Source organism: Heterodontus francisci, chromosome 1 (genome assembly GCF_036365525.1).
Source record: "Heterodontus francisci isolate sHetFra1 chromosome 1, sHetFra1.hap1, whole genome shotgun sequence".
In the NCBI taxonomy this organism is placed as follows: domain Eukaryota; kingdom Metazoa; phylum Chordata; class Chondrichthyes; order Heterodontiformes; family Heterodontidae; genus Heterodontus; species Heterodontus francisci.
Window position 1 is genome coordinate 281494425 of NC_090371.1, and position 21849 is coordinate 281516273.

The 21849-nt window shown below is 39.7% G+C and overlaps 1 protein-coding gene across 2 annotated transcripts in view; it reads left to right on the forward strand.

Moving 5' to 3' along the window:
• Positions 1 to 217: 217 nt before the first annotated feature.
• Positions 218 to 21849, forward strand: part of rap1gds1 (RAP1, GTP-GDP dissociation stimulator 1) — a 92839-nt gene continuing 71207 nt past the window's right edge. Inside the window, exons 1-2 of one of the 2 annotated variants that reach the window (XM_068046219.1) lie at positions 218 to 719; positions 11415 to 11522. In XM_068046219.1, the coding sequence (XP_067902320.1) occupies positions 716 to 719; positions 11415 to 11522 (112 nt within the window). In that variant the 5' untranslated portion in view covers positions 218 to 715. The remainder of the gene's footprint in view (positions 720 to 11414; positions 11523 to 21849) is intronic. The other variant, XM_068046210.1, reaches the window with a different exon arrangement.

The following is a 21849-nucleotide window of genomic DNA, read 5'->3' on the forward strand; positions in this document are numbered from 1 at the left end:
GAAGCCTTGGAAGGCGGGCCACCTCTCGGCCTTTTAAAACAGAAAGGGGGCAACTACACAGGGAGGTGTTCAGAGCGTGGACCAATGGAAGGCGGCCTAAGCTTTAAACCCCGCCCCTTCCCAATCGTGTGATTGACATTTGAGTCAACCACACAGAAGGAGCGCATTGCATTACGTCAAGACGGCAGGATGCCAGGCGCACCAGTAGGCGTTGAGAGGAGGCGGGCGATTGCGGCTCGCTTGAGCGCAGCATCGGCGGCGGCGGCGGCTGGTCAGTCGCATTGGTGCGGGTGGAACCGGAGCAGCATAAACCGCGATAACCGCCTCCCTTCTTCGCACTGCCTGCCGCCACCTGGAAGTTTTCCCCACCTCCTCCAGCAGCCAAGCACGCGGGTGTCGCTGACGAGAGGTCCGGCTGTTGTTTGAAGCACTTCAGGGCGCGGTGTCCGGCTTCCATCCTTCCAGTTGAGGCTGAGGTGAAAGGCCGGAGTATACGTTACCTACTATCTCGGACACCCGTTGGTGTTTCCATCCCGATCCGTACCTGCACCCCGTGTGCCTCCTTTTCTTCAAGACCCGAGGCCGGCCCCAAAACTCAGCGACGACCCTCCCCTGAGGCGGGGAGGGGGAAGTTGACGGAGGAGGGGGGGGGGTTGTTAAAGAACAACAACCGTCAGCGGACTCTCAAGCGCAACTCGCGCCGAGCCGGCGCGTTATGGGTAAGTGCCGCGTGCATGCGTGTGCGTAGCGCGCGTGTATGGGCGCGCGCCCTGTCCCCCTGGAGGAGGCAGTACTGCGCATGTGAGCGTCTGTTCCCATCCCTCAATTATTGCCGCGCATGCCTCTTCCGGGACGACCCAGTGCGCATGTGTGAGTGGCCCCGCCCGGCGGGAGGTGGTGTCCTCGTGTTGCTGCGGGAAGCGACACGCGGACGTTACAATTATTAACAAGCTAATGCACGTAACCACCCACACCCCAGGGTGCAAGCAGTTGTAGTCACTGCCCGTATATGCGTGCGCGCACATTTACTTTTAAATCTTAATGTATAAGATGAGGATTGCTGTCTCTTCACTGTCATGTTTGCCCATTACTTAACAGGCTATCCAGGAACAAAAGCTACTTATTAAAGTGTAATAATCTAAACTGTGGAAAATGCTGTTCTTCTAGTGTTAAATCTCGAGGGGGTTGGCAACAAAATACATCTATACATCGTTTTGCTCTGTTTTACTCCTGGTCTGCAGTTGTAACTTTTTATTGGCAACGCGTGCAGGGTAAAGCCTGGCTGGGGTATAAAATTAAAACCCGACCTGACCACAGCCAACCCGAACCCAGCCCAAGTCCTTTACTTTTTCTTTTCGCACCCGACCTGCCATCAATATCTTTCATCCGTTCAGGCAGCAAGCTATTCTTGCAGCTGGAGTTGTGGGGAATAATGGGTAAACCTAATCCCGTGACTTCCGGGAAGCAGCACTGTCCAGCCTGACCCAAGCCCGAATGCTGGATTCGGAATATAGACCCGACCCAAACCCGAAACATGTAGTCTGGTTCGGGTTGGGTAGCCAGGCTGTAGTGCAGAGCAATCCATGCAATAACAAGTCAGCTGTGTCATTGAACTATGTTGATTTGTGTAGTATTGAGAACAGTTTTTGCACCCCTGGCATTGACTGGTCTTACCTAGAGTTGGTGATAAAACTGGCTTTCAGCTCCCACTGCTAAAGATGGGAAGACCAAGCAGAGACCCTGTTCTGATTTTTGTGAGCAAGTTCCCAGGTGTGTTAATGATAGACATAAATAAGATGCCTTCAGTTGAATGTGTTGCCTCTGTCTGAACTCTCATTAAGCACATAGCTACTTTGGAGAGATATTGAAAGCTGCTATGTGTTGGTGCTTGGACTAGAGGGGGAAGGCAGGGCAACTCTAAAAGTTGCAGTATTCTAGAAAGTTACAGTGGTGGCTTAGAAATGTGAACATCTGCTTTTTTTCCTCTTGAGCTGTGCAGCAATGCACAAAGATGAATGTTAATGAAGTGATGTGACTGAGTTGAGAGAGAACCTATTCCATGGTTTCCACATAACTGAAGGAGTTTGTTCTGGTGTCGAGGTTGACCTTGAGTGCAATTCTCCCATGGTAAAATAGTTGGAAACACTCAAATTCAAATAATAACCACATGGCTGAAGTGCCAGAGGGTGCCTGCAGAACTGTATCCCAGCAAGGTGTTGACACCTTAGGAAAGACCGAAGTGGAGGTGAATTTTTTAACAAGTTACATTTTCTAATATGTATATATTTCCTTCCATTAAAAAGAGAGATCACAAATTATATGCCTTAGGTTTTCCTTCCTTTTCCACCATCCTCTACAGAAAGTTACAGACATGAAAGTATTTCCCACATTCTACAACATATGAAGTCTTAATTGTACTTCAAATACTGATGCAAGACTTGAATCTGTCATTTGTTAATTGTACATGATATATATGCGGAATTATTCTTGTAAAATGTTGCAATGCGATTTCAAGCAGGATGCTGTCAGTCTTAGCCAGGTAGCTCCTTTCCTAGATGAGTTATAAAATCTAATAGCTGGCCTGGATTTCATGGTCAGTGGCAAAATGATGCTGCTGATTGTGAATAAAATTGCCCACAAAGATCTGATGTGAATTACCCCTTTCCTGGCGTTGGTTTGAATATGGTGCTAAGTCAGGGGGATCGCCAGGCATCCAGCAACAGTGATGTCATCAAGTGAGGTAAGCAGCCAAACGCATTGAAGTATACTTAGAGAAAACAAACTGTGAAGTAAAATGCACTTAATTTTTACACTTAATTAAATGTGAGTAAAATAAATGATTGAAACATACACACAGAATTAAGATAGAAGCTAAAATACAAACAAAATTGTTTTAAAAGTTTGAACTTTTTTTTAGCATAATGGAGAAATTTGAAATTTCACAAACAAAATTAGATTTTTCAGCGAGGCTATTCAGTAATTAAGAACTTGGTGTGTTTTAAAAAGTTAAACATCATTCAGTGGGGTGTAATTTCTTAAGGGTTTTTAACAGTGAGACTAATGTAAAAGTGGAAGTTTTAATCGGTGATTACTTAATTACAGAATGGGGGAAGCATAGACTCCTTGATAGCAACTTCTGGATTTCCACGTTAACTACACATTTGAGGACTCTAGAAGTTCAGTTTAAGAGGGGTAATAAAGGCAAACGCTGACAGTTTTGCTATCGTTACCACGGCAAAATCCAGGTCAATGCATTCTTCCAAATACTAGGAGCTTGTCTTTTTAAAACCCTGCTTTTTTTTCCCCAAAGACCTGTTCATGAAAACTTATCTGCAACATTTTCTTTTTAAAAAGACAAATCCACAGCAGTACTGAGAAAACTTGGCCAAATTCTTCTGTTACAATAGATGAAAAATAGTTGCATCAGTATTTTCTATTCATCTAAGCTGGAGAGTACCCTCACACTTTTTAAGCATAAAAGCTACACATGATCATGGATGTGTCTGAGTTGACCTTAAGTTGCCCAAATTTCTATAGGTTGCACTTAATTTAAATCAAGGGAAGTAGCAAAAGCAAAAATTAACTTACTGTGGCAGTTAGCCATGGTATTGCCCAAAATGATATCTACCAGTTGTTTTATTCCATTCCATTATACAAACATCCCATTTGCGTGCATTTAGTGAGTGGTTTTAAACACAGACAAAATTTCACCCTTTGTATGGTGATCATTGTCTGTGTCCAGTTGGGTATTCTATGTCATTAATTTATTTATGCTGAAAGGTGATTATCATGTCCATAGTTGTGCATCATTTAAAAAATAACATGAATGTACTCTGGTCCTAAACGTGTTAAATGTTGCTGTTACGACCAGGTGAGAAAGGGATCTAGGGGTCTTTCTCAGCCTTCACCTGGTCTTATTGTAACAGGGTTTTGTTTTTAAACTGTTTTTAGCTCCCCCTTGGTGAATCCTTGTTTACCATTTTCCAATTACAAGGCAAAGAAATTAGTACAAACAGGCCTCTTTAGGTTTAAAGAAAAGTGAAATTTATGAAACTTAAACTCTAATTCAGTTAATGCCTAATTCAGATACATGCCACACCCCATGCTAGTATGCATATGCGATGCATGCAAATAGAGAGCAGAAGAAAAAATAGAAGTTTGAGGCAATATCAGAAGAGTTTCTTGTTACTGTGCTTCGAGCACATTGTAGGCCTTTTGTAGGTAGTTCTTGCCTGTAGGTAATTTTTGCTTTTCATTGGAGCCCAGTATTCTTCTTAAACCTTGTTCACTGTAGGAGACACTTCTCTTGGGGTTCTTGGGTCTTCAATGGATTCCAAAGCTGGTGAGAAAGATGAGCAGACAGGAGAGAGGCGTTGGCAGGCCAGCCGCGAGAGGTCTTTTCCAGTCCAGGAGCAAACAGCTTTCTGAGCTTTAAACTCTGTGGCAAGTTCAAATTCAAAAAACTCTTAGCCAGTCAATCATGTGACTAAACTGGTCTGACCATGTCTGTTTGTGTGTTTGGCCATCTTAGCAGTTAACTGGGAACATTAGCCTCTCCACCTTCAACATCTGGTAATCAAAAGTCCATTGTGGATTAAATTGGAGCAGGGAGTGGCCCTTTGTCCTTTCCAAGTACTGTTTGTTACTATGCAAATGTCTTTCCAGTCAAGGGTCTGGTGGGTTTTTTAAAACAAGTTCTTTCTTTACTCCAGTAACAGTTTAAAAATCAATGTTCATGTCTCATTCTTGACGGGTGGAGGCCTGCATGGCATTGCATTTAATCACGATTCTCTGAGCCTAAAGTAGTTTAAGACATCACTTTTTTTACTTATGGCATATGGATCCAACCCCTGTTGCAAAAGGTTGTATACTCTGATCTGAGGGATGAAGATAGATGTGGAGAGAAAAAGGAATAAAGAAAAAAAGAACCTTTTCCAGTAAGATCAATAACAGCAAAATTGATCAGTAGCCAGTTATGACACCTCTGTAGTGGGACTTGGCTGTTCCTGCCCTTTGCTTAGTATTCTGTTTATCTGGCAACAGAGTTTGCAAGGCTGCAAGGGAATTTCTAGCACAGCTGGCCAGACCTTCCGTTTTGATTTTTTTTTAAAAAGCAAATTATGGCACTGGCCAATTTTAGCTCCTTTTGTTGTGCAACGCTTCCAGTTCCAGTTTTAGTTAATTTAAAGAAAATACTACAGTTTACTCAGGAAAAATCTTCCAGCTATATTTTCTAAGCTGTGTATTGCAGAGAAATCCACATTATAACAGCATTTTTTTTAGCATTAATTTTTTTCATCCAGGAGATAGCCTGACCACCTTGCATCATTTCAGGGAATCGTTTGGCTCATTTTAAAAACTTGGCTGATGAAGCAAAAGTAAAATTGTTTATTGCTAATGGTTACATCCAAAGACCACAAGAAGGCTACCCTGTCACATAACAGGTTGGGCTGAAGCCTTGATGATCACTTTTGAATAATTTGGTATAAAATTAGCTTCACAACCTAGCACTGAAATATTTTGGCTAAATTTTAATTTCCTCCTTCCCCCACCCAACCTCATACTTTGCTGTTTTCTCCCTCCCTTTGTCAACTCCCTTTGCATGCAACATACCATTCTTTGGCAAAAAGGTGACTTTTCCACAGTAATGTTGCCCTGTCGACAGCTGTCTTGAGAAATAAGGTGAACTGCTTATTGGACTGTGTAAAGGTACATTCTGTTTCTGTCCCCTTGCAATGCAAGCTTGAATTTTCAAATTTGAAAAAGTGCCTTTTGTGACATAGTAATAAAAATCATTTTGGAGCTTCGAAAAAGGTTTAGGAACACATTGGACCTGGCTATTTTATTTCAGAACTTTCCCTGGGTATATTTTTTAAATAAAGTTTCACTTCGTACATAAGCATATAGATTGTTTTTTAATGAAAGAAAATGGCATTTTTCAGGATATTTGCTAAGTATTTCACTAACATTGGGAGATCTCTTGCATCCAGAACAAGGGGAAGTGCAACAACTAAAATTAGAGCTAGGCTGTTCAGTGCTGATGTCAGGAAACACTTCTTCACATGAGGGTAGTGGAAGTCTGGACCACTCACTCCCAAACAGCTGACTTTGTTAAAAATTTAAAAACTGAGATTTTTGTTAAGCCAAGATTTCAAGGATCAAGGAACCAAGGCAGGTCAGCCATGATCTATTTCAGTGATTCTCAAACTGGGCTCCACAGTGTGTTTCCAGGACTCAAAATAAGTGAAACTGCTTATTGAGCATTTAAGTGAAGGAAGCTCGGTGCAAGTGGGAGGCGGGAGCAGAATACAGCTGCATCATGCTGCGCAGAATGGGCTGGCTGCCTTACCAGGAGGTGAGCATGCCAGGATAGAGAAACTGCAGTGAAAAGCAAACATACCCATCTCACTGATGCCTAAGTAAATTCCTGTTTTCTTAAAAGAATTACATACAGGACTTTAATAATATATAATATAACCTAATTGGAGGTGGGTCGGTGATTACTAAGTCATTTGAAAGGGCCAAAAAGTTTGAGAACCACGATGTAATTAAAATGAACTGTGTGATAGGCTTGAGGAGCCGAATGGGTTAATCCTTTTATTTTACCGAATGTGCTAAATCAGATTGAATGAAGCAACATTTTTTGATTTAAAAGTATGTTCATTAAATAGCTTTGCATCAATACATTGTAATATTGTTTGGTGTACCTGCTTTACTTCTACAAGGATCCTCTTTAGGTATATCTCATCTCATTACCAATCTGGACCATAGCTTGTACCTAACTTTGGCATGAAATGAATTTAGGACTGCACCAGTAGTGTATAAATCATATGTTTCAAGTCATATGTCCTTTTATACATACACTGTTAGCATAGCTGTGGCATTGGGGTTCAAAGACAGCTGAGTGGAAGTTCCTAGTAAGCATATGGCTTTCCCATCCTGGTGGAGAGCCTTCATGTGTGCAACACATTAGCAGTCCTTCCTACCCACTGAAATGAAAATAATTGGCACTTTGGTTCAAAAACCAGAGTGTTATGTGTGGAAAAAGGATGGTCCTCGATCACTCTCCTCTTACTGTGTTTGGTTGTCTACGTGTCTCTTGTAATTTTTCAATCAAGACTAATAATTCAGAACAGTTTAATTATTCCTTTTGAAAAACAAAAACTCAGCCAGAAAGGCCCATCCGAGCTCACTCAGGAAGTTAAGGATGGTATTAGATTAAAAGAAAAGGCTTACAATGTTGCAAAAAAGAGTAGCAAGTCTGAGGATTGGGAGTGTTAGAAACTAGCAAAGGGCCACCAAAATGTTGATAAAGGAAAAAAAAGAATGAGGGTAAACTAGCCAGTAACATGAAAACCGATTGTACAAGCTTTTATAGGTATATCAAAAGGAAGAGAGTAGCTAAAGCAGACGTTGGTCCCTTGCAAGCAGAAAGAGGAGAAATTATCATGGGGGATGAGAAAATGGCAGAGGCATTGAACAAATATTTTGTCTGTCTTCACAGTGGAAGACACAAGTTCCACACCAGAAATAGACAGTAACCTAGGGGCTAAAAAGAGTGAGGAAATTAAGGAAATTCATATCAGCAGAGAATAAGTATTGGAGAAACTTAAGGGACTAAAATCTGACATCCTTAGGACCTGATGGCCTACATCCTAGGGTTCTAAAAGATAGCTGAAGATATAGTGGATGCACTAGCTATGATTTTCCAAAATTCCTTAGCTTCGGGAGTGGTCCCATCAGACTGGAAGTTGGCAAAGGTTACACCGCTTTTCAAGAAAGCAGGGAACTACAGGCCAGTTAGCCTAATATCAGTCATTGGGAAAATGCTGGAATCTATTTTAAGGAAGTCTTAACAATGTACATAGAAAAGCACAGTATGATTAGAACAAGTCAACATGGTTTTACTAAAGGGAAATCCTGTTTGACAAATTCAGAGTTTTTTGAGGATGTAACTAGGGTAGATAAAGGGGAACCAGTAGATGTTGTATACCTGGATTTTCAAAAGGCCTTCAAGAAGGTGCCATACAGAAGGTTAATTAGCAAGATAAGGGCTCATAGAGTTGGGGGTAATATATTAGCATGGATAGATGATTGCTTCCTGTTTGTTAACCAATGAGTGGGCATAAATGGGGCATTTTCAAGTTGGCAGGCAGCAAATAGTAGAGTGCTGCAAAGATCAGTGCTGGGGCCTCAGGTATTTACAATCTATATCAATGACTTCGATGAAGAGAGAGAGTAATGTATCTAAGTTTGATACAAAGGTAGGTGGAAAGGTAAGCTATGGGAAGGACACAGGCTGCAAAGAGATATAGGCAGGTTAAGTGAGTGGGCAACAAGTTGGCAGATGGAGTTTAATGCAGGGAAGTGTGAAGTTATGCATTTTGGTGGTTAAAAATAGAAAAGCAGAATATTTTTTAAAAGGTGTGTAACTTGTAAGTGTTTTTGATCAGAGATTTAGTTATGTTTGTACAAAACGCAGAAAGTTAACATGCAGGTACAACAAGCAGTTAAGAAGGCAAATGGCATGTTGGCCTTTATTGCAAGGGGATTGGAGTATAAGAATAAGGAAGTATTGCTACAATTGTATAGGGTTTTGGTGAGACCACATCTGGAATACTGTGTGCAGTTTTGGTCTGCACATTTAAGAAAGGATATACTTGCATTGGAGGCAGTGCAGCGAAGGTTCACTAGATTGATCCCTGGGATAAGTGATGAGAGACTACGTAAATTGAGCCTGTATTCTCTGGAGTTTAGAAGAATGAGAGGTGATCTCATTGAAACATATAAGATTCTAAAGGGGTTGGATAGGGTAGACTAAAACCTGGCTCGGGTATAAAATTAAAGCTCGACCCGACCACAGCCCACCTGAACCTGACCTGAGCCCGAGTCGTTAAACTTTTTATCGCACCTGACCCGAATATCCTTCATCCATTCCGGCAGCAGGCTATTACTGCAGATAGAGTTGTGGGAAGTCATGGGTAAGCCTGATCCCATGACTTCCCGGAAGCAGCACTGTCCAGCCTGACCCGACCCAAGCCCGAATGCTGGACTCGGAATATGGACCCGACCCGAACCCCTTGCGTGTAGTTGGGTTCGGGTCGGGAAGCCAGGCTTTAGGGTAGACGCCAAGATTATTTCTGCTAGTCAGGGAATCTAAAACATGGGGGCACAGTCTCAGGATAAGGGGCTGATCATTTAGGACTGAGAGGAGGAGAAATTACTTCACTCAACGGGTTGTGAATCTTTGAAATTCTCTAGCCCAGATGGTTGTGGATGCTCGGTCGTTGAAAACATTTAAGGCTGGGATACAGATTTTTGGTCTCTGAAACCAAGGGATATGGTGAGCAAGTGGGAAAGTGGTGGAATTCTAAGATCAGCCATGATTATCTGAATGATGGAGCAGGCTCAATGGGCCATATGGTCTATCCTCCTATTGTGTAAAATGTGGCTCAATATTTGCCTTTATGTTCTTAAATCTAGTTTTTTTTATTGAGTTTCTTCAGAATCTGTGGGCATGATCACTGTGGTCTCTGCCAATATTACTGTCATTTCCTGTGATTATTACTGCTATGCAAATAGTTTCACTCCATGTGATTTAGTGAATGTTTATTTGACCACATTATTAATAAATACATAGATGGACATGAGGAATTTTTTTTTGTTCATTTATCCCTCAGCCAACCTCACGAACAGCTTAACTGGTCATTATCTTATTGCTATGCACTATTTTGACTGTTGCATTACAATTGACCACACTGCAAGGCACTTTGGCTGTGAAGTGTTTTGGTACGTCATGGTGTTAAAGGTACGATATAAATGCAAGTTCTTTTTACATGATACTGGGTATATATTGCTGAGCTGAAGTTTGAACAAGCTTGTATTAAGAATTGCGTGCCAAGATTGGGTGAAATTTAATTATGTAATGAATTGTGTATTAATTAATCAATGAAACTTGAATAATACAAAAATCCTGAAACTAAGCAATGTTGATACAGCTGTCAGTGCTTAATTGCAAAAGTGTGCTCTAAACACCGAATTGATGAGATTGTGTATTACTTTGCAAAATAATTAAAAGGGAAATGTAGAATATCTGGTTTTTCCCAGTTTTGTTGTGGAGAGCACTCAATTTTTATAATGTCTTGGTAGCAATTGAAGGTATAGTGCATGATTGGAGTTTGAAATCAAGAGTGGTCTCCTGGGCAGCTTAACACATTGAGCAAGTGATAGTTAAATGCTCTGAGGGAAGGTGAATGTATTCCCGTAAAGAGCTTGTTTATGCTACTCTCAATCTGCCTCCCATATATCTCAGTGTATAAAATGCAGTGAGTAGACTAATTTGTTCTGATATGTTACACCAAGGGATTTTTATAATCCGACCAGAGATTTGTGTCTTAGTTTTTATGGCCTTGATTTTTAGTCCCTTATGCTGCAAAAAGGAGTGTGTTGTGGATGTATTGCAACAGACTAGGGTTGTATTGTTACATAATCATTGGTGACTGCCAGTTGCTTTATTCCAGTGGTACTGTTACTGTTAAAAAAAAAACTAATTGTATTACAAATTACCACGGAAACTGCTAGCTGACAAGTTATTCAATCCCACACAGTTCAGTGTGAAGCTTTTAGTGTGGTTGATAGGAATCTGGTTTATTTGAAATGCCAGATAATGAGAACAATTGATTTTTGTTTTGCTCAGCCTAATTGTACCACTTCAAATAGGGTTAATTTTTAAATGTTCATTTATATATGGGAGGAAACCAGAATGCAAAATGGATATTTAAAATGTAATCATTTTGTGAGAGGAGAAAAGAGATTGGACTTATTATTCAGTTGCTATATAATGCCTGCTTTTGCAGTTTTCTCCATAATGTCAGAGCTCAAAAGAAAGAACTTGCATTTATATGCTATCTTTTAAGACTACAAGACTTCCCAAAATACTTTACAGCCAGTGAAGTACTTTTTGAATTGTGCTCACTGTTGTAATGTAGAAAACACGGCAGCAATTTCTACACAGCAAGGTCCCACAAACAGCAGTGTGATAATGGCCGGATATCTCTGATACTAATAGTTCCACATTATATGGTATTATTAGGAATCCTATCTTGTGTTCTGGGAAAGTATTAATTTTATGGAGGCATTTTAAGCTACTTTAAAAGAAACCGTTCAAATACTGGTCAGACTACGGTTCCATATGGTTTATTCTTGAAAAGGAAAATGTCTTGTGGAATATTACCATAATGAGTATTGTCTATGTCTGTGGTGAAGTTAACATTGCAGGTAAAAGCTAAATGACCAGTGTACTGTTTTAAGTAATTACAAGATTTGATCAAAATCACTACATTCTGTTTTTGTCTATTGTATAAGCAAGCTTTCATACATTTATAAGTATCTAAAATGATTTGTTTTTTTCTCAGATAATCTAAATGATGCCCTACAAAAACTGAAGTTGACTGCTGCTGATGGCACATCAGATAATGTAGAAGGATGTCTTGACTGCTTACTCCAAGCCCTGGCTCAAAACAGTGAGTGGATTATGGGGTGTACTTCTTATGCAGAGTACTGTAGCTGAATGGTTTAAAGAAACATTGCATGTTCCAGCTGTTAAAAGCTGGAGGACGTGCCATGGCTAACAGCTGAATATCTTCATCAGTGATGATCCCAATTATCTTGAGCCTCCAGATTTGCAGATACATTCCTATTAATGTTGTCCAGTTTTTAAGTGTTGCTGTAATACATCTGATAAGTAGATTCATTTCTGGTTATCTCTATGGCAAGTTTCCACCTTGACTCTGATCCAGGTGGCATTGAAGTGTGTTTATTAGTTCCTTCCCTGCAGGAAAAAATCTAGGACACTTGGCCAGGTTGAGAACAGCATTTGCAGAAACCCAAGGTCAGTTTTTATGCCAGTCTCCTTGAAGTATAATTTGTCGCCTACAGAGAAAATACTTTTTGCCATCTGTTTTCAACCCTCTATATTTCTCTTCCTTGAATGTTCAATAAATTCTATAGAATAAGATGGTCTTGGGAAATATTACTGTATTTTCAATTCCTCAAGATATGATTTCCGATTATAGCATCTTGAAGCTACTGATTTTTATTTTTGCCATTTTCTTAAGAGTAATCACATTTCTGGAATCAATTGTCATTAGCACTACTTTTGGTTTCTGTCCTGCACACCTATATCCTGCAGGCCCATGTGTGGGGAAAGGAGTACAAATGTACGAAAATGCCAGTTAGGAAAAGTCCATGAAACCTGCTCTCACACCAAGATGGTCAGACAATCATGGCTAAGCCCTTCTTCACCAGCCCACCCACCCCCATTCCTCCACAGCCATGTAGTCTCCTGCAAGAGGTGAAAAAAAACAATAGGGGCAAAAATATTAATTCCCCTCCAACCCCCAAATACTGGAACTGCTAGGATATCTGGCATTCTGCTGTTCCTTTCTCTTTCATTAATGCCATATGGAGGCAGATTCTTTTTTTTAGCCAAATCCCGGATTAGAATTTGTTTTATTTTGCGACACTCCATTTTAGGCTGTGTACATTTTGAACATAATGAAAATATAAGTGGTATGTGTTATTTTGAGTATTTTTAACATTGATCATTTATTTTAATTACCCACATTCCCACCCCTCCTCCAGGTTGTCACAGTTTATATTTGGGTACTTACCTCCTCCCCCTGGCTCTGATCCATCTTTATGGTGCCATTCAGGCCCCCAACTTTTTGGATGACCTCCCCAGAATGCAACCCTCTTCTCTCAATTGCTCTCAGCCTTCTTGAAACATGGTGTGTTGCAGGCCCCTCGGCCTGCTCATACATGCCAAATACAAACGCTTGCTTCCTCCAAGCTGTATTCCTCCTAAGCCCTTTTGTCTGCAACCCTCAGCCTCATTTACACTAGTCTGCAGATGGTACAGCATCTGTTCCTACCAAACCCTATTTTACAGTATACTCAGCTGATAATGTTTTCCTGGAGTCAGCTGGCTCCAAATCAGTTTCCAAACCAGTTTGAAATTGCAGACCCATTTTACATTGCGTATGGCTGCTGTTGAATGCCTGAATTTCCCATCAGTTTATCTCCATTGTCGCCTGAAAAGAAGATCCTTTTTAATTCTTCAAAATGCTCCTGTTTTCTTTTTTCTATATGACCTCAAATGTTTTATGATAAATAGTACAGAATAATAAAGGTCTTGGAAAATGTTTATGCATTCTCAACTCCTGGGGGTTTCTTGTCCGTTAAAGGAGTTCAAGCCTTGACCTAGATTAACAAAAGTTGAACTTCAGTTCATCTTGGCAGTAACAGGTGTGAACATCTTAAGAGAGTTATGATGTTCATGTATAATGCTGCATACAAACATTAATTTTGGAAAAGTGTTTTCATGCTAACGGTTTAAGAATTTTGGGGGAATAATCTGATGTGGGGAATACCCATGAATTGTTATCTTAAATTTGACTGTGTTCAAGTATGCTTTATCTCTTGGTAGAGCAAAGTTAACAAGAAAATTACTGAAGACGATGGGTCAAATGGCCGTCTTAATTCCATTCCAGGTGAATGAATTAGTTTCCCCACCCACCCCCACTGCAATATCCAGTTAGTTTTTAAATGATTACATAGTTTTACACCTCTGCTATTCTAAGCAAGATTCTTTTCCATGATCATTCTGAAGAACTTCCCAATATCAGTCCAAAATTTTCCATTTACTGGTCTGAACTGTGGTTCCTTGTCCTGCTCTCAATTTGAAATAATTTTCCAGATTTGTCTTTTCCATATTGTTTACTGTCTTATATACCTCCTTATCAGATGCCTGCTTTCAAGATGGAAGCATTTCTCCAGCCCTTACTCATCGCTCAAACCTCTAAGACTCTGGATCGTTCATGTCACTCTTTACACTACCTGGAAAGCTTAAATCTCAATTTGATCATAACCTCCTCTGACTTGTATGTATTTTTGGCTATGTAGTTTATCATTCTGTTAACTTTGCTGCACTACTAAGATCTCTAAGTCTTGGGTTAGTATATATGGGACTGAAGTAAAACTAATGGGTCTTTAGTTACCTATGTTTGATTTATCACTCCTTTTTGAATACAGGCATCATGTCGGCATGTTTCCAATCTACTGGTACCACCTCTATCTTCGCAGCGTCCAGTGATTCCCTCAATGATTGTCGATACCTAACGGCTCTCTTTTCCTTGTCTCCTTTGCCACTCTATCCCTGGTGTTCTATTATTTTGAGGCTCTTTAACCAAATTAGGACTTCCAACTCATTTATCATAGGTTCTTGCTGTGCTGTAAGATTCCATTTGGCCCATCATCCCTGTACTAGTCCTTTTAAAAGGGCTATCCAATTTGTCCCACTACCCTGCTCTTTCCCCATAGCCCTGATTTTTTTTTTTTCCTTTTCAAGTATGTATCCAATCCCCTTTGAAAGTTTATCATGAATTTTGTCTGGGTTAACTCTGGGGACTGTGTTTCTTATGTCTTGTGCATGCTTGGAGGAATGATCATTTAGAATACCTACTTTCTTGTATTCATCCTCTGTTTCAAGCTGTTATATTTTCTACATCTCACCAGTTCTGATTGCACCCTTATTGTTCAAGTATAGAAAGAATTTCTTGATCAGTTTTACATGTGCAGCTGGGCTCTTTTAGATTTGTTCCATCAGTATTTTAACCTGTTTCAACATGCTATAATCATTACAGTGAACCCCAACCCCTCCTTTTTTTTTTCCCCTTCCAGGATTTGAGGTTATTTTTCCTCACTTAAAGGTCATCCCCTTTTAGACTGAGCTTACTGGTTTTATTTATCCTGCACATGCAACATTATACTATTTTCTGTCCTATATATTGTCTTCCTTGTAACATAAAGTTCCTTTTAAATTTTACGGTTGCAAATTAGATTTCTGATCCCATCAGGCAGATAATGTATAGTATAAAGTGAACTGAGCTACAGACTTGTTGATGAACTCAAACTGCTGATTAATTACAAACTGGTGTACTTGTTTCTGATCTTTCCAAATTTGTTGAGGCTTGCAAATTGAGCTTTGCAGCACCTCTGCTACAAGAACAAGTTGACTGCTGCATTTCAAATATTGATTTCAAGTCCTACAGTGTGTCTTGATTTTAAAAGAACAAAATTAGCATTTTTGAGATTGGTTGGTTCAATAATCTGCCAAAAGATTTCAGTTCTGACATAATTGGGGAGGGCAGTTGGAAATTGCTAAACAATCCATTTTAGATCTTTTTTGATCTCGAAAGTTGAGCTACTGTAAAAACAGCAATTTTTGTTGAATTTAAATACAGAATTAGCAATGATTTGAGTAAAGGAACAACCCTTGCAGTGAGAGTTGAGAAAAATCTTTGGTGTAGAAATGAAGTTGTAGTCCTCAAATGTTCAATGCAGCACTCTTAGCACTACATTTAAATGTCAGCCTTGATTATGTGCCAGAGTCATTCAAGTGAGACTTGAATCCACAACCTTTTGATTCAGCTGAGAGTACCATTACTGAGCCAAGCTGATCTAGAACGATTCACAAGGACCTGCCTTGGTGTCAGTTTTCAGAAAACTTGCATTTCCTTGGATTGTATCAACCAGTGAGAGAAATGGAGTGTCGGCATTTTCAGACACATACGGAACTGCTTTCCAGCAACCACAGTCCTTGGCACCATGTTGCATTGAAGTTCAAGTCCTTGACTTCGCAATTAACATTTTTATGATGATGTTGCTGTGCATGACATTTTTTAACCTGCCTTGTACATGCATTTGAACTTTGAACATTTTCTTAAAATCACTGGAGAATGTTTCCAGAATATAAGATGATGTATGACTAGAAGGAAGTCAGAATAGTTTGTTTCAACTGCACACCTCCTTTTATCTACCTCTTATGGCATTTTGTTGGAGAAAATGCACAGATCCCAAGGATTGCTTTGATCTTGATTCAGATCTTTGTTGAAGATTCAAAGGAGCACAAATTTCAGCTGAATGTAGCACAAAAGTCTAAAATAATTGAGTTGACCTTTTCATCTTACAATTTTCAAAAACATATTTCCAGTCCACTTAACTATTTGTTTACAGGTTTGTACACACTTGAAGCTAGCACACAAGTTGCTCTGGTTGGTGTCTCAAGTTTAAAAATGCCCACAAGATACTGAAGTGTTTCTGATCTTTGGCATCCTCATGTTGCTATGTTCCTTTCTGCCATTTGATTAGATCATTGCTGATCTGTATCTTAATTCCATCTACTAACCTTGGTTCTGTAATGCATAATACCCTTGCCTCACAAAAAAAATTATCAATCTTTTTTTAACATTTTCAATTGATCCCCAGCCTCCTCATCTTTTTGGGAAAGAGTGTTCCAGATTTTCAATACCCTTTTTGTGAAGGAAGTGCTTCCTGGCATCATCCCTGAAAGACCTCACTCTAATTTTAAGGTTGTCTCTTGTTCTAGACTTTTTTCCCCCCCCCCCCACCAACCAAAGGAAATACTTGCACTCTATCTACCCTACTAAGACATTTAATCACCTTAAAATACCTTAATTAGATCACCCCTTAATGTTCTATACACAAGGGGATACAAGTCTTATGTAATCTGTCCCCATTTAACCCTTATACCTTATAGCCCCATTAGTTATTTTCATCCATTGAACCAGAATTCCTGCTCTTTTTTTTTTGCTAATGGTTTTGCACTAATGGTAAACTGTGGAAGTTTAAACTTTGAAATTAAATTCAATAAATATTATCAAATCTTAAACATTAGGATCAAATTGAGATTTCACTTCTCTCTTTTCTCTCTTCTGCCCCCTTCCCTGGCAAATCAACCTTGTTCTTGAATTCACCAGAAATTTTCATGGATTGGGAAGGTTTGAAGACTAGGAAGTGAGATACAATTAAATAGGTTGAAGCACAGGAAGTGAGTTGCCAGTACCACCCACCAGCCATCTGATTTTCTCCATTGGGTCAGATCAGAAACCTGTTCATGTCCTATATGGAATTGTTTTATTTGGGATTAGGGGTTCTACTTTTAAGTTGATTACAGCAGACTTGTGGTTTCTCTAATACAATCAAAAAATGCTGCAAATACTCAACCAGTCAGGCAGCATCTGTAGAGTGAAACATTTACCACTTCAGGTCGATGACCTTTGCCAGAACGGGATAAAGTTGAGATGTAATGGGTTTTAAGTAACGACATAGCCAGGGGAGGGAAAAGAACAAAAAGGAAGGCCTGTGCTTCTGTACTTGTTTTCTCTATTGGAAAAGAATTGGCATCCACAAGGCTAGATGGATTTTGAAAACTGTTTTTAGGTGTCTGAATTACCGATTTGTGAAAGTTGGCTAGACTCAACTATACAATAAGATTTGGATGTTAGAATATGCAGTGATCTTCAAAGGAAAGCAGTGGTCTTTGCTTACTCAAGCCAGGAAGTTGTCTTTGTTCCATATCTATTTATATAGATTAAGCACAAGAACTGAGGAGGCAAGCAGATATGCCAACCAGCCTGGTAATTCTGCCTTTAGATTGACAGCAGCATGCTATGGCGAGTTCAATAATTATCAGTTCTGTTTATTGTTAGTGTAGAAGTAAACACGTAGGCTCCATTTCACAGATACTGGTCCAAATTCGGTGTCATCAAAGAAATAATGAAGCATTTTGTCTTGATTTTTGAACCAAGGAATTGTAAATTTAATGTAATCTGGTGGAACCTGCTACGTTGATGGTGTTGTCTGTCATACAGTCTGACAGTGATGCTTTTAAAGACTAGGAGAATATAAGCTATCTTGTCATTTCCAGTGATCAGATTTTGCACGGGTGTTCTTAACCTTAGATGTTCTCTTAAACACTGATGATGCAACTTTGCTAGCCGTTGAGAACATGAAAACAAATTTTGATTCCTAAGGAACAAGGATTTGCTTAGGAGACTAGTCCATGGCATTGAGCCAAAGAGAAATTTCAGGGAGTAACAGATGCAACAGTTGAGATGAATTCTTCACCCTCCTCATTGACATGCCTGGCTTGTGCCCTCTTTAACTCCTCTATTTGGAAAGTGAAGACAAGAATGATTGTAATATATATATATATATATAATTAGACGGCACACATCAAGTTTGGTGAAGCAACAAGGACAAGTTAGCACTGCTTTCATTTTTGTTCTAAATTGTGGCTCTGAATACAATTCTATGAATATTAACATGCTCTATTAACCATCTGAAAACTGCATTTGTTTCAGAATGCTGTGACTGCATATATTTTATTTAATTGATAAGATAACTCCTGATGTTGCATATGAAACATACATTTAAATATTCGCTTGGCTAAATGGTAGCACTGAGGCCAAGTTGTGGACAGTTTCCATTTCAGATTACTTGACCACATATAGTCTAGGCTGGCTAATCTAAGCGTGTATGGTGTCTGAGGTACCCTCTTTCAGATTAGACGTTAATCCAAGTCAATTTTTTTTTAAATCCCATGGCACCTTTATGAAGAACTGAGTTCTTTTGGTGTTCTGGCTGGAATTTGCCCTAAAAATACACCACCAAAGCAAGCTAATTGGTTATTTTTTCAAAATTTTATTCATCTCATTTTGAGACCTTGCACAAATTGGCTGTCAAGTTTGCTTACAAAAACAGTGACTATGCTTCAAAAAGCAATTAATTGGCTGTGAAGTGCTCTGGGGCAGCTTGAGTATGTGAAAGATGCTATACAAAGTATTTTAACCTTTTAGTATAATAGAATTGCAGTGTGGTTAGATGTTTAACCCTTTTATTTTGTCAAAAGAATGGAAGGGAAGGAGGAACTCAAGAAAATTACAATCACCAGGGAAGTGGTACCAAGCAAATTGTTGGAACTGTGGGCTGACCAGTCACTGGGTCCTGATGGACTTCATCCTAGGGTCCTAAAAGAAGTGGCTAGTGAGATAGTTGATGCTTTAATTTTCCAAAATTCCCTAGTTTCGGGGAAGGTTCCATTAGACTAGAAAATAGTGAATGTAACTCCTTTATTCAAAAAGGGAGGGAGACGGAAAGCCGGAAACTACAGGCCAGTTAGCTTGACATCTGTCTTGGGGGAAAATATTAGAAGCTATTATTAAAGACGTTACAGCAGGACGCGTAGAAAAATTCAAGGTAATCAGGCAGAGTCAACATGGTTTTGTGAAAGGGAAGTCGTGTTTAACCAATTTATTGGAGTTCTTTGAGGGAGTTTCATGTGCTGTGGATAAAGGGGAACTGGTGGATGTAGTATACTTCAATTTCCAGAAGGCATTTGATAAGGTGTCACATCAAAGGTTATTGTGGAAAACAAAAGCTCATTGTGTAGGGGTAGCATATCGGCATGGATAGAATAAAAGCAAAATACTGCATATGCTGGAAATCTGAAATAAAAACAAGAAATGCTGGAAGTACTCAGCCGGTCTGGCAGCATCTGTGGAGAGAGAAGCAGAGTTAACGTTTCAGGTCAGTGACCCTTCTTCAGAACACGGATAGAAGATTGGCTACTAACAAGAAACAGGCATAAATGGGTCATTTTCTAGTTTATTTTTATTTTATTTAGAGATACAGCACTGAAACAGGCCCTTCGGCCCACCGAGTCTGTGCCGACCCACGACCACCCATTTATACTAACCCTACAGTAATCCCATACTCCCTACCACCTACCTACACTAGGGGCAATTTACAACGGCCAATTTACCCATCACCTGCAAGTCTTTGGCTGTGGGAGGAAACCGGAGCACCTGGCGAGAACCCACGCAGTCACAGGGTGAACTTGCCAACTCCGCACAGGCAGTACCCAGAATCAAACCTGGGTCCCTGGAGCTGTGAGGCTGCGGTGCTAACCACTGTACCGCCTAGTTGGCAAGATGTAACTAGTGGTGAGCCACAGGGATCATTGCTGGGGCCTCAAAATTTTACAATTTATATAAATTATTTGTATGAAGGGACTGAAGGTATGGTTGCCAAAATTGCTGATGACGCAAAGATAGGTAGGAAAGTAAATTGTGAAGACGTGCAGCTACAAAGGGATTATAGATAGGTTAAGTGAGTGGGTAAAGATCTGGCAAATGGATTATAATGTGGGAAAATGTGAAATTGCCCATCTTGACAGGAAGAAAAAAAAAGCATTCTCTAAATGGTGAGAGATTGCCGAGCTCTGAGATTGCCGAGCTCTGAGATTGCCGAGCTCTGAGATTGCCGAGCTCTGAGATTGCCGAGCGATCTGGGTGTCCTAGTGCATGAATCGCAAAAGGTTAGCATGCAGGTTCAGCAAGTAATTAGGAAAACTAATAGAATAATTGTTTTATTGTGAGAGGAATTGAATGCAAAAGTAGGGAGGTTATGCTTCAGTTATACAGGGCATTGGTGAGACCACATCTGGAGTAGTGTACAGTATTGGTCTCCTTATTTAAGGAAGGATGTAAATGCGTTGGGAGCAGTTCAGAGAAAGTTTACTAGACTAATACCTGGAATGGGTGGATTGATTTGTGAGGAAAGGTCGGATAGGCTAGTATCCACTGGAGTTCAGAAGAGTAAGAGGCAACTTGATTGAAACATAAAATCCTGAGGGGTCTTGACAGGGTTGATGTGGAAAGGATGTTTTCCCCTTTAAGTATAAAGTTTACCAAGGAGCAGAAAAGAAAGATTAATATGACAAATTAACTTTTTTCTTTCCAAACCAAAGGGCACAGTTGTGTTGATCTAGTGCATTAGGAATCATGACTGAAGTATCATGCAGCTTGCAATCATTGTGAAGGAGCAACTAAGAATTCACAAAAGTGAGATGATTGTTTACAAAGATGAGACAACCCTGCAAAAAGATGCATCACTGACTCAGTCAACGTCTTGTGCCAAGTGTATTGCTTAATTGTATATTTGCAGTTTTAATGAGTGGAAAATTAAAATATCTTTTTTTTTAAAAACCAGCTGGAGAGCAGCTTTATAATGTGGTACATTAAATTTAATTATAGTTGACTGTGACTGCTGTACCATCTCTTAATGACCACTATGCAAAGGCTTTCATTCTGGTAATTCAATTTTTAAGTAACAGCATCTTTAAGTGATACAGTAATGTATTTGTTAGCTCCCAGTGACAAACCACACTGAACAGTGTACTACTTTACAGCAAATACTCAAGGTACCTATTTAAATACACTGTACAGCAATCATAAAATTGAATAGCTGAAACGTTATTCAGAGAAGGCTTATTATAAAATGTATACTATTGTTTTAATTTGCCTGTATTGCTTAAATTGCGCAGTTCCAGGTATATCTATGCATTTTTCTTTTTAAGATGGTGCCATCTGCATTTGCAATAATACACTACCTTTTTTTAAAAAAAGAAAATGGAACTAATGCTTCCAACAGAATTAGTCTTTCTGCCATTCAGTATATCTAGCAAAGCAGCACTCCCAAAACTTGCAGGGTAAATGTGCACATTTTCTCAATTTAAAATCTCACTTGTTCAGCCCCTAAGACTCCAGTTCTATTGATAATTATCCTCATTTTTGTTTCCTACTGCATCTAGTTGCAAGTACTTTAATGGCTGAAAGCAACTGAACATGCGGAAGGTCTCCCTTGGAGGAATTCTCCAGTAACACACCTGCAAGAATGCCATTGGATATATCTGTGAATAGTTCTCATACAAAGCAAGAAGGTCCCAGGTTCAATTGCTGGGTGTTAATGGAGTTAGCTGATTCAGTTAGGTTGTGATGTAAGTGCTACAGTTGAAGAAGGGAAAGTAGATGAGCATTCCAGTGATTCTGAACGCCTTATGATCAGATACTTCTTGCTGCAGCCTTTGTTGGGGGTGACCACAGCATTCTCCTCCAGTGCGTATTTATTTTGACCAGTTGAGTGGGA